The sequence below is a fragment of the Frieseomelitta varia genome, unplaced genomic scaffold (genome assembly GCF_011392965.1).
Source record: "Frieseomelitta varia isolate USP_RPSP 00005682 unplaced genomic scaffold, Fvar_1.2 scaffold_214, whole genome shotgun sequence".
NCBI lineage: Eukaryota > Metazoa > Arthropoda > Insecta > Hymenoptera > Apidae > Frieseomelitta > Frieseomelitta varia.
The window spans coordinates 407,239-423,091 of NW_025109906.1; the positions used below are offsets into that span (position 1 = coordinate 407,239).

At 33.1% G+C, this 15,853-nt stretch overlaps 3 protein-coding genes across 7 annotated transcripts; 2 read left to right on the top strand and 1 right to left on the bottom strand.

The window, feature by feature from the left end:
- Positions 1-5,972: 5,972 nt before the first annotated feature.
- On the top strand, positions 5,973-8,245 carry LOC122527296 (trichohyalin-like). 2 transcript variants are annotated; one of them, XM_043651344.1, is made up of 3 exons: positions 5,973-6,232; positions 6,420-7,646; positions 7,765-7,903. In XM_043651344.1, exons 2-3 carry the CDS (start codon positions 6,451-6,453, stop codon positions 7,766-7,768), a joined length of 1,200 nt encoding a protein of 399 aa, XP_043507279.1. In that variant the 5' UTR covers positions 5,973-6,232; positions 6,420-6,450; the 3' UTR covers positions 7,769-7,903. The 2 variants fall into 2 exon arrangements, with proteins under 2 accessions (XP_043507279.1, XP_043507278.1); XM_043651343.1 differs by having other exon boundaries at positions 6,420-8,245.
- A 585-nt stretch (positions 8,246-8,830) lies between these two features.
- LOC122527294 (WD repeat-containing protein 3) lies at positions 8,831-12,994 on the top strand. Its single transcript, XM_043651341.1, has 14 exons — positions 8,831-9,295; positions 9,372-9,581; positions 9,652-9,849; positions 9,929-10,090; positions 10,181-10,386; positions 10,463-10,598; positions 10,672-10,862; positions 10,933-11,128; positions 11,190-11,417; positions 11,506-11,775; positions 11,849-12,091; positions 12,172-12,335; positions 12,421-12,643; positions 12,721-12,994. Exons 1-14 carry the CDS (start codon positions 9,125-9,127, stop codon positions 12,883-12,885), a joined length of 2,763 nt encoding a protein of 920 aa, XP_043507276.1. The 5' UTR covers positions 8,831-9,124; the 3' UTR covers positions 12,886-12,994.
- Positions 12,958-15,720, bottom strand: LOC122527297 (KICSTOR subunit 2-like). Of its 4 annotated transcripts, XM_043651347.1 has the most exons (10): positions 15,127-15,720; positions 14,680-14,826; positions 14,452-14,603; positions 14,250-14,390; positions 14,024-14,162; positions 13,891-13,955; positions 13,762-13,827; positions 13,538-13,688; positions 13,323-13,433; positions 12,958-13,260 (listed from the first exon to the last, which is right to left on the bottom strand). In XM_043651347.1, exons 1-10 carry the CDS (start codon positions 15,259-15,261, stop codon positions 13,090-13,092), a joined length of 1,278 nt encoding a protein of 425 aa, XP_043507282.1. In that variant the 5' UTR covers positions 15,262-15,720; the 3' UTR covers positions 12,958-13,089. The 4 variants fall into 4 exon arrangements, with proteins under 4 accessions (XP_043507282.1, XP_043507281.1, XP_043507283.1 ...); XM_043651346.1 differs by having other exon boundaries at positions 13,329-13,433; positions 13,762-13,955; XM_043651348.1 differs by having other exon boundaries at positions 13,762-13,955; positions 15,304-15,718.
- Between the last annotated feature and the right edge of the window lie 133 nt (positions 15,721-15,853).

Sequence of the window (15,853 nt, forward strand, 5' to 3'; positions counted from 1 at the left end):
TTTGCTTGTGCTACTTGCAAGCACATTTAAATAAAAGTTTTGTTCCAAATGTCTTATTAATTAATTGTACAGAGACTGAAAGTTTTGTTCCAAATGTCTTGTTAATTAATTGTACAGAAATTAAAATCTATTATTGAAGAGTTATGTCCGATATGTGCGAATTACGACGAGTTACAACGATTTATTTACGACAAATTTCTTTTTACTTCTTTAAGTTTGATTCTTATCGAGAATCGGCCAAGTTACAATGAACATGAACGCGAAATGAATTCGTCGTTTGTAAGAACATATCACCCACCAAATACGTTCGACGCGTTTCAAACGAAAAGAAATTTCAATTATCTATGAACCGATCCAACGAGATATCCGACCTCGGACAGTACACGTAAATTAAGACGGAACAAGAATCCAGGCGAGGATTTTTTTCCAACTCTGGAAATCTCGCCGCCTTCCCTCGCCCCGTGCAATTCAATTTCGATTACGTTACAAGTATCTTGAAATGATCAATAACGAAGCATCAATCTCAATCCGAAAGACAAGTGCGAAGAAAAGGCACGGCCGGCGCTTCTTGATTGCTCGTGATTGTATACAAATCAGGCACGACAATACGCGCCACACTTACAGAGAAATATTATTCCACTGTGCCTGAATGAAATGTCATTAGCAACCGTTGTGCGTAGCGAAGATGCACGCCGGTACGAACCGGTCGATAATCAATGTATCGACAATTTCGCCGTAATTTCTATTAGCCTCGTGATTATTTCCGCGACGTGGACGAATAAACCTACCTAGATGTACTATGCGTTACATATGTACATACGTTGGACTTCGTCCATCATTTTTTCATCGAGCTCTCCCGACCCAGGGAGAGCTGCACTATCAAGTCGTGAAACGAACTCGTTATTACACTACGTTCTTTCGCGACGTTGTTAGGAATTAGTCAGGCATGAGTCGTACCTAAGGTACTTTGACCAGGATCGATAGGATAAGATATATATCTTATATAAGCACAACAGAAAGGGTACCACAGACAGAAATAGTTTAGTACTGCAGCAAGCATAAGTTTATTATATTATTATAATATTATAATATTTAATTATTATAATATTATGTAATAACTATTTAATTTAATAATAATTTAATTATTATAATAGTATATAATAGTTATTTACCTTAACAATAATTTAATTATTATTATTATATTATAATATCATATAATAATTATATAGCGTAACAATAATTTTACTATTATTATGTTACATTATATTTGTTATTATATTTATTACTATTATTATTATATTGTAATATTTAATTATTATAATATTATATAATAATTATTTAACTTAACAATAATTTTATTATTACTATTATTATTATATTAAAATATTTAATTATTATAATATTATATAATATAATAGTAATTTAATTATTATTATTATTATATTGTAATATTATATAATAATAATTTAACTTATTAATAATTTTTTTATTATCATTATTATTATATTATAATATTTTTGTATCTACAAGTTGCGGAATGGAAGTCTCCTTTTGTTCTAATAAATATACTGCTCACAAAAATTAGGGGATATTTCGAAATGAATATGAAGAGATTAAAAAAAGAAGCATTTGATTTTTTTTTTCTTTTTTTTTTTTTTTATTGAACAAGAATATCAGAAAAGCAAACGACAAGTCAAATGTCTGATGTTTTTATTTAATAAAAAGAAAAAAAGAAAAAATATCAAATGCTCCTTTTCTTTATCGCTTCATATTCATCTTGATATATCCCCTAATTTTTGTGAGCAGTTATAGTTCTGTGAAACTGTAAAGCATAATTCTTAATTATACCCTTACAACGTAACAACGTCCCTCTTCGCAAAACATTCAGCCATACCCGGTTATCAAAAGGGAATTATGCGGCATATATCGCGGGGAGGATCTCTCCTTCTTTTTTCCTTTTTTTTTCTTCTTTTTGCAACTCCGTACCGCGCGCGCACCGAAGAAAACTCGTCCTGTCTACCGTCAAATCGAAATGTCAACACGCATGTCCATATCCTTCGAAAGAAACTTCGAAGGAAACTGACGTTGAACTGACTTCGGACAAAACCTCGTGAGAAAAACTCTTCCCTTGCTCTCGAGCCGGACATAATCGAATGGAATTAAAGAACGCCAGCAAGTACTTGCTCCGTACTGTTTTATCCTACGCTGTACCACTTCCATCGTGAAACATCGTTTTCCAACCATCTTTCTAATCATCTTCATTAATCTGCGACGCGCAGATTCAGCGTATAAATTCAGTTTCAATCGTACTGCGACTCCGTTTACAACAGATGCAAATGCAAAATCCCCGAAGCTTAACTCCCGAGAGAAGCTCTCCAGTCTCAGAACGATCGCAAATTAACAACGTACGCGCGGGTAGGTTTCGCTCGCAGGTGACCGGTGGTGAACGTACGATGCATGTATTCATCGTACGGCGAGGTGGAGCGCGTCGGGAGGGTGGCAGAACCCGGTAAAGAAGAACGGAAGACAAGAGAAGATGCATCGGGGCCGACAAAACGAAATGTTTTGGCCCGGGGGAAGAAGAAGCCGGCGGGTATAATGGATATCTTTATTATCGGAGGGAGAAGGCAAAGCCGACGAAGGGAAGTCAAGTCTTCCAAAGTGGTCGTGGTATCGCGGTTGCAACGAACGTAGCGTTCCGCTGTGGCAGGCCAACAGAACTTCGGTCCAATTGGTCTACCCCTCCTCCCCTCCTCCCCCCCCCCCTCACCACCCGACATAAATATTGATGAAAACGATACATTTATACGCGAACGACAAGTCCGTCCGCGGAGAAAAAGCCGAGAGATTTATTGGGACGCGGGCCCGCGACGACAGCCATTTCTGCGCCGATCATACATCAAGCAGAGAGCCTCCAGGCCAATTCTCGTCGATGGCGAAGAGAGGTGCCCTCCACCTTCCCGACCCCCCCCCCCCCCCCCCCCCCCCCCCCCCCCCCTCCAGGCCGATTCCATCCGATGCGATTCCTGTTTTCTAGACCGAGCCGCGCACCGAGCCGATTCGTTAAAGAGTGTCGTTTCAGGCAGCATTTTTTTCAAACGCTCCCGCCGGACGAGACTCGACGATCGTTTACCGAGCTCTAACCTCCCTTTCTTTCGCTGGTCGAGCCTCGGGGCCCCCTGAGCTGCACTTGCGAGCTTGAGCTTTTTGCCACGCGCTAACGCGTCCCGTTTAAAAAATTTTTATCTGCCGGCTGATTATCAGCCGCGTCGTTTGTATTCGATTTCGAGAAGAAACGATCGGATTCTTTTGGGCGGGGCTCTGCTCCGAGGAGGAACGGTCGGACGAAATTAGAATAAAAACTAGATAGAAACTAACGAATAAAATAAATATCGAGTTAAACGATTCGATTGTTAGCTGTGTCGCATTGAACGTCATAACGACGGCTATAAAAAAAGGGAGGCGAAACGAGCCGGCGATTGTGTTTGGGAAACGCTTCTTTTCCATCACTTGCGTGAATGTTTTGTAAGCATCATTAGAACCGGTTCCCTTGGACGCGTGGCGTCGAATGAAACGTGCCGGGGAATTATTTAAGGCCATAGTCTTGCTAATTTAATAGCGAGGCGTGCCGCAAAAAGAATATTTAGAAAGGAAGGACGGCGCGAGCGGAAATCAACCAGCGCACGCGTTGAATTTGATTTACGTGCATCGACGATGTATCAGTTTCGTATATCGCCGATTGATAATCGCCAAGTAAAAATCAGAAAACTCTCTGTATTCGAACGTTTCATTTGTATAACTCTTGTATCATCTCTGTCGCAGATTTTCGTCGAAATTTAAATTCATATTTTATTTATGAAAATAAATACAAATTTCAAATAAATTAGCAAATAAGCAATTCATTTTTTTCATGAAAATAAATACAAATTTCAAATAAATAGCAAACGCAAGATAAATCCCGATAAACTCTCGATTTTTAAAATTTGCCAAATTTCTTTTTACAGAATGAACAATATATAATTAAGATCGTCAAATTTCAAATAAATACCAAACGCAAGATAAATCCCGATAAACTCTCGATTTTTAAAATTTGCCAAATTTCTTTTTACAGAATGAACAATATATAATTAAGATCGTCAAATTTCAAATAAATACCAAACGCAAGATAAATCCCGATAAACTCTCGATTTTTAAAATTTGCCAAATTTCTTTTTACAGAATGAACAATATATAATTAAGATCGTCAAATTTCAAATAAATACCAAACGCAAGATAAACCTCGATAAACTCTCGATTTTTAAAATTTGCCAAATTTCTTTTTACAGAATGAACAATATATAATTAAGAGATCGTCAAACACTTCAAACCGAAGTAACAAATCTTGCCTTGGAGGAAGAAAAAATAATATTACGATCGAATAATACATATATTGCAATGCCCTGTACGCGATTGTACATATGTATAAATGATGAAGTCTTCAACGCGCCATCTCTCGTAAATACATCATTGATACCGATTACGATTCAACCGATCACCTCACCGAGAATGTTTTCTTACATCGTTGGATCCTCCGGACAAGCAGGGGGACCAGCCCCCTTTATTGGATTTAGTCCCCTAATGATTTTGTCAAGCCAGGATGAAAAGAACCTGCCAACATTCCGTCGTGACTCGTTCTGCATTCGAATTTGGCGCTGTAGCCACGCTTGGTTAAATTGACGGGGGATCCCCTCGTAAATTATGCCTCGCGGATCGTAACCCATCACCTAACGCAATTAACCACCGAAAATTAGCCGACAGAAGAAATAATTAATAAATAATCACAATTAATGTCGTTAACAATTTCAATCTTATCTCATGCACGATTACTCTTGCAAGTTGCTTATTTTGATTTACGATTACTCCAGTTGCTCATAACCTATTCAGTGCACACACTCGAATTTAACCAATCAAATAACCGAGATTTATTCGAAAAGCTGAAAGGCACAATTCTTATTCAGAAGAAATAGACAGACATTAATCAAGATATAAAGGTCCAATTATTTCCTCAAATAGCACGCGCTATCGTATCGTGTGCACATGTTAGCACATGTATGTATCTCGCTATTTCGCGAAACCGATAAATCTCTCTCGCTTAGATAGATACGCATTGCGTGTCGTTTTCTTTATATAGCGATGTTCCCCGGTTCCAAGAACGGGACCCTCGATCATACACCATTAATTATCAACACAATGCATGAGGATTAGGTTTTTCTGAGTGGCGGGCCGCCGAAAACGTACATGCGCCCACCGATGCATCCCCGCACGTCACCCGGACGTCAACTTTAAATGGAAATGTCTTAATTATCAGAGCACGTAGCGGCCAACAAAAACCGCTTGCCCGCTTCTGAATCGTGCTACATGCACGCTCGCAACGTGAAGCGGCGAGGTAAGATTCTCGTACGTAAGGGAGGATGCTGGTGACATTTATTAATAGCGGCGAACGCAAAGTGAATATAGCAAAAGGCACTCACGAATTGTTGAATTGTCAAATGTATGATGGCTGCCCGTCCCCCCTACCTTCCAGTCTCGCGGCGTCTGTAATTTTCAAAAACGTTGTCTCTCGTGCAATTTGAAATTCGAACAAAGAAATCCATCCACACTTACCTAGTCGTCTCGAAGTTAATCATCGACATCACGTTTGCAACATATACGACATTTAACAATTAAAACGATATAATTCATAACTTTCGGTTACACGATTGAATCGTAACGACCGGACACTACGACGTCACATTTTCAACCGAACGCGCGCTGAAATAACTGACACGCGCATGCGTAGTCCGCGTTCGGTGTCTCTTTTTTGAAATGATTTGCAGTGATTGGTCGAATCGTTTCGACGTTTGTACAACCCGTGCGGGAAACATTAGCTGCTTTGTCAGAACGACGAGAATTGGCCAATGATCGTCACTAGTTTTTGCGCAAGTGCAGTAAGCGGAGTCGATGCGAATAAACCTAATGTCGACCGACGTGGATAGACGAGCAGCAAGTAGCACGGCGTGCAAATTAATTCTGTGCAGAGTTAAAGGGATAGATTCATGGCTGCTGATTTATTCCATCGACAACACTGCGATAACATGTGACATACAGGAAAATGATAACGGTTGAAAGTCTGCGATCAGCAGCAAAAATGAGAATGTTTTAAACACTTGTAGCATCATCTTTGGATCAGCTGTCATAAGCAGACGATACAGAGGTAAAGTTTACCTTTCAACACTCAATCTCGTTTTTAATTTTCATTCTTACTTTCCGAATACAACGCGCACTTCAATTTTAACCGTTTTCATTATTCGGCTATCTTTGAAATAAATATATCCCAAAAATTATCGTGCGTAAATTTTCCGCCTATCTCTACTATTCTGTTTACCTTTAAAATATTTCAGTGTCTAATGGCATTTATCGGATTGTAAGGTCATGGAATTGACTGAAACTAGTGTGCAAATAAGAGATTGTTCCATAGACTTTATTCCTGTTTACATTAAACAAGAGAATGACGAACATGAAACGGATTTCAATGATATTGAAATAATCAACGCAGCTCAAAATTTCTGTGCTATTGAAATTAAAGAGAGCAAAGGATGTGCTACAATCAATAACAACGAAGACTCGAATGTAAACAGCAAAGACGACACAGAGAACACAAATAATCTAAACAATTCAAACTCGACGTTGAATATCTCGCAACAGAGTGAAACCTGTAACATCAATGGTATTTTAAACAGTTCAGTCTATCTGCAAAACTTGGACTACGAAAACATAAATATAGAAATACAAAAACCAACGAGTCAAATAGCTGAAGTTTTTATTGATCAAAATGAACAACTACAAACGACCAATTACAATGTCTCGACAGTTACTATACCAAGTGAACTGTTAGGACTGAATCTTAATATAAAGAAGGAGAATGAATTAGATCAAGAAACGGTTTATACCACGGAATGGTTGTGCAATGTAAATAATGAAACTGACCTTCGATTGAAAGTCTCAAAAATCAAGGACAAAATTCGAGAAGCCCCTACTAATATTGATGATACAATATCATCAGAGAATGCTGGTAATGCAAAGACCAAGGAAAGTAAATCTGAAAGACCTAAGAAACAATTGAAAGTAAAATCAAATTCACTGCAAGATTACAAAGAGAAATTACGAAGGAAAGCAGAGTGCATGAGAGAGAAAAGAAAGAAATTGTACGAGCAAGAAAGTGAAGAACAGCGTCAACAAAGATTAGCAAAGGAGGCAGCAAAGAGACGAGAAATGAGAATGTATTATGAAACACCAGAACAAAGAAGAAAAAGGTTGGACGCAGAGGCTGCAAGGAAAAGAGAGTATAGAATGTACAATGAAACGCCTGAAGACAGAAGGAAAAGATTAGATCGTGAAGCAGAAAGAAGAAGAATGAAAAGACTTTCACTATATGCTAGTGAAACTCCTGAACAAAGAAGAGAAAGATTAAATAGAGAGTCGGCAAAAAGAAGAGAGGCTCGACTCAATCAGTATGCTAAAGAAACGCAGGAAGAAAAAAAAGAAAGATTGAAGAGAGACGCCTTGAGAGTTAGAGAAATGAGATTTACTAGATCTGCTATTGAGACAGAAGAGGAGCGCAAACAAAGGTTAGTAAAAGATGCTCTTCGAAAAAGGGAGGTAAGAATGCATGGACGTCATTCAGTGAATAATAATTTCACTGAGCTTCAAACGGTTCGCAATTTTGAAGAATTAAACAATGTGCAGATAAAGGAGAATCCTGATAATCAATTGGGAGGTCATTACTTGAGTAACTGGATGATGTGGTTCCAAAATTCGTTAGTCCAACCTGTTCATGTTGGAGAACAAATCATCAAATCTCAATCAGAAAATAATGGATAAAAAATTTATGTAATAAATTTTGAATACTGTACATATTCTTCCTAGACATCTATATATAAAACAAACATTTATCTCAATCATTTATGATGATTTGTACATACTATTTATACAATATTTATGCTTGAAATACAGTAGCAAAATATAATATATTCTATAGCAACTACATCGCATAATGTTTGGAATGTTCAACATATGTATGTAATAATTCTACACTGTACAATTTTATTATTAATATTTATATATTTTACAATCAAGTATGATTATGTTATTAAATACTGTCAAGAATGTAAAAGCTTATTGTTTAGTATATTTATTTGTTAATATAAAAAAAATTCGCTGAATAATGAAATGTTCAATACCATTGAAATTTATAAATTTATAAAATTACAAAATATTCGAAAATTTTACTATTTAAAAAAAAAATGTACAAAGTGTGAAATTATTAAAATGTTATTATTTATATTTAATATAAATAGAAGGAAAATTTGTTAAGGCATTAAAATTGTAAGGAATTAAAATGATACATTTGTAAGAAAAAAAAAATATATATATATAACAGTGCCTTTTTGTTTACTGTTTACAAAAGCAATTTCTAATGTGATTCAAACAATTTATACATATGTACATATCATTTATCTATGAATGAATGAATAGTTCTGATGAAAATGTGACTGTTTCTTAAATTATACTTACATACATTGTCATTCAACTTTTCCTACAAGTTCCTTTATATGGAGTAAAATAAAATAATACGTTATCGTACAATTTTGTTAATAATAATTCTACATTAATCCATATATTTATATTCTGTATCCTATCCTTCTTTAATCTCTTTTTCCTCCTCTAAGTATTAAGGTACGAGATCATTTTTTAAAATCCTTTCATTCTGTAATATTTCTTGAAAGTAATTGACTGTATGTTAACCAATCATGGTTTTTTTCTCTAGTTGTACGTGTGTGGTAGTAAATGCTAACCACGTGAGTTTCTAACCTAACTTCTGAAAATAGAGTTTTCCAAATTAAACAGTCAAAATTGAATTGATATTTTGAAGAATAAATTTGGATGATACAGTAAACACCTTAATATAGTAAAATTTATCACAAAATATTAAATATCGTGCATTTGCTATATAAAAAACAAAAGATAAAAATAAGTAAATAAATGTTTGATCTGACATTTCTTTATAGTTCAATTTGTAGAATTAATGTATGTATATAAATAAAAAATGGGTATAACAAAACAGTATTTAAGATATGTACCAGCCGGGAATTTAAATATAATTGTCAGTTCTTCATGTAATATTGTTTTCGTAACTTTACAAGAGCAAGAAGGTAGATTTGTAGCAGTTGGAGCATGTGAACACGTTTTTATATGGGATTTACGCCTTGGAGAAAAGGTAAATTGTGATTTATTTTTTATTCTTCTTCTTACAATGAATCATAATATAATTATTCTAATTTCTGATACTTTAGGCACAAGTATTATCAGGCGATAAAGTAAATGTAACATATTTAACTGCATCTCCTAATAAGCAACATATAGCAGTTGGTTATGCAGATGGTACTATAAAAACATTTGATTTAAAAACAGGAGAAAATATTAGTGTATTTGTAGGCCATAAATCTGAGATCACAACTTTGACGTATGATAGAGAAGGACATAGACTAGCTTCAGGTTCAAAAGTAAGATAATTTAATAGAAGAGACAAAACACAAGTGTATGAAATAATCACATTTAATTCCATCTTTTTAGGATACAGATATTATTCTTTGGGATGTCGTAGCTGAAACTGGAATATGTAGATTAACTGGGCATAAAGGTGTAATAACAAAGCTGGCATTTATGAAAGATCACAATATTATTATCAGTTGCAGTAAAGATACATTTGTCAAATTTTGGGACTTGGATACTGAACATAATTTCAGAACACTTGTTGGTCACAAAACAGAAGTAAGTGTAGTTGTAAATGTGTATAATAAAAATTAATTTTGTCATATTTAATTATAAATTAACTTTGTCATTGTTTAAGGTTTGGAGTTTAATCTTGGCAAAAGATGATCAATATTTAATAACTGGTTGCAATGACAATGAATTACATATATGGAGAATGTCTTTTATCGCAGATGACACTGCAGACTTCAATACTAATTTACATGACTTAAATATCGACGATGCTGAAATTAGTGATGTGGTATATTAATTTTCGATTTAATTAATTTATACTCGCATTTAGGATATGTTTGTCAGATTAATGCTTAATGAAAATATTATATTTTAATAGAAACATCCTTTGAGGTGTGAAAAAGTTGGAAGTATATTAAGAAGTGGTCATGGAAGAGTTGTGTCTCTTGAAACTGACACCACTCATACTATTATTGGATGTTATGGTTTGGACAATACTGTAGAATTATTTCAAGTATTATCTGACGATAAAATAAAAGATAATGTTCTTAAACGATTACGAAAAGAAAAGAAGAAGGCAAAAAAGTATGCAAAAATATTTTTCTACTATCTTTATAGGAACAAGACATTTAATGAATATAAATATTTATTTTGTAAATAGAAGCGGAGAAACTACAGAAACAAATTTCTCGGAAACACCAACTGTAAAAGACGAAATTATTCGTCTACCTTTTATTAAAATATCTGCCAAGGTTAAAGGATTATGCTTAGTTATGGGTAGAAGTGGCGAACTTAGAGTAAGTTAATATGAATATCTTTCTCTTCTTCTAATTAATCTAGTCAATTAATTTTTACGTGTCATTATTATAGATATGCACAGGATTAAATAACAATTCCATTGAATTATATTCTTTATTTATACAAGAAAAAGATGCCGAAGTAAAACATTTAAGATCAATAACAAATTATGGTCATCGCTCAGAAGTTCGTGCCGTTTGTTTTAGTTCTGACAATTTAGCCTTTGCAACAGCGAGTGGTGATTCAGTGAAATTATGGAACAGGTATTAAAGTAAAATTGATGTTAACTTGCGACATAAGTTAGCGATTTCACGAAAGTTTCTATTATTCTAGACCAACTCTGGCGTGCTTACGCACCGTACAATGTGGTTACGCTTTGACAGCAACATTTGTACCAGGAGACAGACATTTGATTGTAGGTTTAAAAGATGGTAAAATGTTAATCATTGATATTGCTTCAGGTGATATTTTAGAGGAAATTCCTGCACATTCTAAGGAACTTTGGAGCGTTACGTTACTTCCTGATAAGGTAATTTAATAATATTCTTTGTTATTTGCAATGATTTCATAATTCATGATTATTTTTATAGAAAGGAGTAGCTAGTGGCGGCGGAGATCAAACAGTAAAGTTTTGGAATTTTGAACTCATTCAAGATCCTGATAGAGAAATAAAGGCGAAAGTTTTATCTGTTTTACACTCTAAAACCTTAAAACTAGAAGACAGTGTATTATGTATAAGAATAAGTCCTAACAATAGATTTGTTGCAGTTGCATTACTCGATTCTACTGTAAAAATCTTTTTCCTTGATACATTTAAGGTAATTACATTTAAAAAAAAAGACGCGCTATTATTTGTGCTATTAAACAATATACGATATCCCTAAAAACTTTATAATGTCATTTTAGTTTTTCGTTTCTCTGTACGGGCATAAATTACCAGTTTTGTGTATGGATATATCGAGTGATTCAACACTTATTGCTACTGGTTCTGCTGATCGAAATATAAAAATTTGGGGTTTAGATTTTGGAGATTGTCATAAATCACTATTCGCTCATGATGACTCTGTATCAGGACTTTCATTCGTACCTAATACACATTATATTTTTACTTGTGGAAAAGATGGAAAAGTAAAACAATGGGATGCTGATATTTTTCAAAAAATTGTGACATTACAGGTAATAAATATCTTTCAAGATTATTTCGAAATTATAAACTAACAGCTATGATATTTAAAATCTCTTTATTCAGGGACATGCAGGTGAAGCATGGAGTTGTGCTACTTCACCAAATGGAGTTTATGTTATTTCTTGTGGATCTGATAGGGTAGTTAGATTGTATGAACGAACTTCAGAACCTTTAGTTCTTCAAGATGAAGAAGAAGAAGAAAGAGAACATCAAGAAAATGAGTTAGCTACTGGAGAGAGCACTGCTGTTCCAGGACAAAAGCAACAATCGTTACCTTCAAGAAAAACAGTATCCAGTGAAAAAGGGGTAAAAAGAAATAAATTAATTAAACATAAAAATTGATTTATTTAAGTCATCATGTATGATTTAATTTATATAATTTTCAGGCTGAATTGATATTAGAATGTTTAGACGTATCCAAAGAATATAATGAACAATTATCAAAAGCAATAGCAGATAAAACACCTCCTATTCCTTTGCAAATGCAAGCTTATAATTGTACAAATACAGAAGATTATTTATTAGAAACGGTTAAACGAATTAGAGGAAGGTAAGAAATATATATGTGTTATATGCGCAAAAATTTTGCTCAAATATAACAAAAATTAAATATACGTGATGAAATTATTTTACAGTGATTTAGAAGAAACATTGTTACTATTACCATATTCAGCTGCTTGTGAAATTCTGAAGATGCTTCCTAAATTATTGCAATCAGATTATCACACGGAATTGATTACAAAACTAGCATTATGTTTAGTACAAGCTCACCATGGTCCAATTACAACTACAAAAGAACTTCTACCTATCTTAGAAACTGTAAAAACACTTGCTATTGAAAAAATTTCTAAACTAAGGGTAAGAGCAGTTTTATTATAATAAATTTTATTTAAGTAAATATTGAAAGAATGTAAATTCAAAGCTAATTTCTTTAGGATATAATTGGATTTAACTTACACGGGATGATGCATATGCAACGAGTTATCGAAGAGAAGGAGGGAGTACAACTTTTCAGAGATGCAACCCAAAGTAGTAAGCGTAGAAATAAAGTTAAAAGGAATAAAGAAAAAGCATTAAAAAGAGCAATTATGGCTCTATGAAATTTTTTACTTAATAACAATTTATTATTTAATGATTTGTAAATAAAAATTTTGGAAAGAAATAATATAGTATATAATGAAATAATAAAAATTTTATTAATATACAACATGTTTGATGTTATCATTCAAATAACTTTTGATTCTTTTCTTCTTTACAATCTTTGGTGGGATTTTAACATTTTTTAAACATATCTATATAATTCTTCATTTTGATAATTTTAACGATTCGTATATTTTATTACATCTAATTTGCATGCACAAGTCTGTCATAAACGATGCTATATGAGTTTCTTTATCCTTTTGTTTACCACTTTCAAATACAGTGACTAAAGTCATTCTAGGATCAGTATTATACATGGCATATGTACATATTTCCTAAAAGAATATCAATTTATATTGAAATGTAGAACTTAGCAAAAATAGATCTATTAACATACTTTTACATTTTTACAATATATAATTTTATCCATAGCAAAAAGTTCCGTATGGCGTTCTTTAATTCGTTTCTGTATATTATCTAAGTGAATTGATGGCTTTTGTATAAATACCTAGAAGGTAATATTTTTCTTAGAAAAAATTTAGTAAATAATAGAACCGTGCACAAAGTGATCAATTTTTTTGTATCAATCATTCATACTCAACATAGACTTACACTAGGACAACAAAGAACAACAGGAAATTGTTCAAAAGTATTTGGTTCTCTACATGGATGTCTATAACCTGAACCTGCATCTTCAACACCCCTAGAGTCAAATATTATTAAGACTGCTAGGACATCGTGTTTTCGTTGGAAGCTTTGTATTCTAAAATAAAAAATGTATCAATACCAATTCAATAGCTTTAAATTATTGTAATTAAAGTGATTAAAAATGTTACTTGTGGTAGTAATCCACATTTTGCTTGCTCATGATACTTCTCATTTCTCCTGGACTAGCCTGCTGACTTAAAGTAGTATGAAAATATAAAGAGCATTTAGCCAATATGCTACCACGTAATTTCACTAACCATTGATACAATGCTGGTTGTTGATTTGCTTTTAAAAACGAAGCACTGAAACCCAGTTTCCATGACTAAAAGTATGTTGATTAATTAAAAAACATTTAGCTTTTACCTTCTATATCCTATCCGCACTTTTTACCTCTTTATTTTGTAAAGTTCTTTCCCAAGCTGACATTCGTGTTTGTGCACCATAAAGAGCCATTAACGTTGACAAGAATCTCCAATGTTGAAGTTCAACTTGTGCCTTTGTCAATTGCACTAATATTTCGCACTCTAAACTGATCAAAACATATTTTAATCTTAAGAAGAATGTATTGTCCGTAATTTCTGGCTTTCAATAACATTTTATTTTTATTTGTACCTACGTTAAACTTGTTTTAATAGCAGTTAGTGCAAGATGAGAACAAGACAAAGAATGAATTTCTACTATTCCTTCGATGTATTGCAATAGTTCCTGATATTTCATAGTCTTACTATTGATACTCATATTGTACATTTTTTCATAACTATAACAGAATAATATCATATGAGACCTCTAACAACAAGTTAAATTAACAACATACTAACAAATCTATCAGTTGTATTTTTGCAGTAATATATTGACACAGCTGATTAGAAACCTCGGCAACTGTTGCACCAATTGAATTAGTTCCTCTGGTCATTTCCTCTACCCTTTTAATATCAGACTTCAAAGATTCATATACTGTTCTTAATGAATTCTAAAAAAAAAATAATTAAATAAATGTCACTGTTATTTCTTAATACAGTCAATCAAATTAAATTAAACATATTTACATCTTTCCTCAAAAATCCTTTATTTTTAGTATGAAGAAAACCTAGATCTGCATAAGAATGTTCTGCCACTGCTATTTGTGGTAAATGCATAAGTAACATTCCCCATGGACCCATTTGTGTTTGACGACATGATCCACGTTCCTTTTCCTAAAATAAATCATTAAAAACATATTTTCAGGAAGGTATTTAAAATTTTACTAAGACATAAATAAAAATTTCAAGTTTATATATTTAAAAATCCTACATATTTACGAACTATTATTGCAATTTTTATATATTTCTCATCATACATAATATATTCTAGAGTAATGTATGTTATTAGAAGAAATGTTAATACTAAGTTTTACATGTATTATAACTTTACATTCAATTGTATTCATGTCAGTCGAACAAATTTTCATTTCATACTACTAATAAATTTATATATATTTTATATAAATTACTTACAACTAACTCTTTAGCTTTGTCAGTACATAATTGAGCAACGTGAGTAAAAAACATATTAAGAAATTCTTCTTCACGATCCATTTTTTTACCTGTTTCTATTCTGATCGCGACAAGATTGTTTACATTTATTTTCATTACGCATGTTTTTAAAGGTTATAAAATCCTAAAATAACGTACGTCATATCACTTCGATGCAGACCATTCTGATACTAATTTATGATCGTGATGGCCTCTAAATTCCGCAGAGATAACCTAAATCCGTGCCGAAAACCGATTATCTAAAGTCTAAATGATCTTAAGGAAAAAAAGATAATATATCAATGATACTATTCTCAACAAAACGTTAAGCTTACATTCATGTAACACAGATCTCGTAATATAACTATTCTTATTCTAAAAGTATTCGTGTTTTATAACACGAATTAAATTTATTAAGTTCATGTTTCTTAAATGTAAATAATTTTGACTATCAAATTCTAGAATCGTAAATTTTGTAGCATTAGAAAAGTTTGCTAGACTTTCACTAGACTTTACGTAGGAACAATTTTCAAGTATCGAAGTGAAAAGGATTTTTTCAGTTTTCACTTCGCACGACCTGAAGAGATTAATTTTTTTCTTTCTAAAAATGCTCCGTAAAGCAATGAAAACCGCATCAAAATCTGCTCAGTGGTTCTCATACTGTAGATAAGCTTATTTGAGATAAACATCTATCGAGAACTTTATTCCG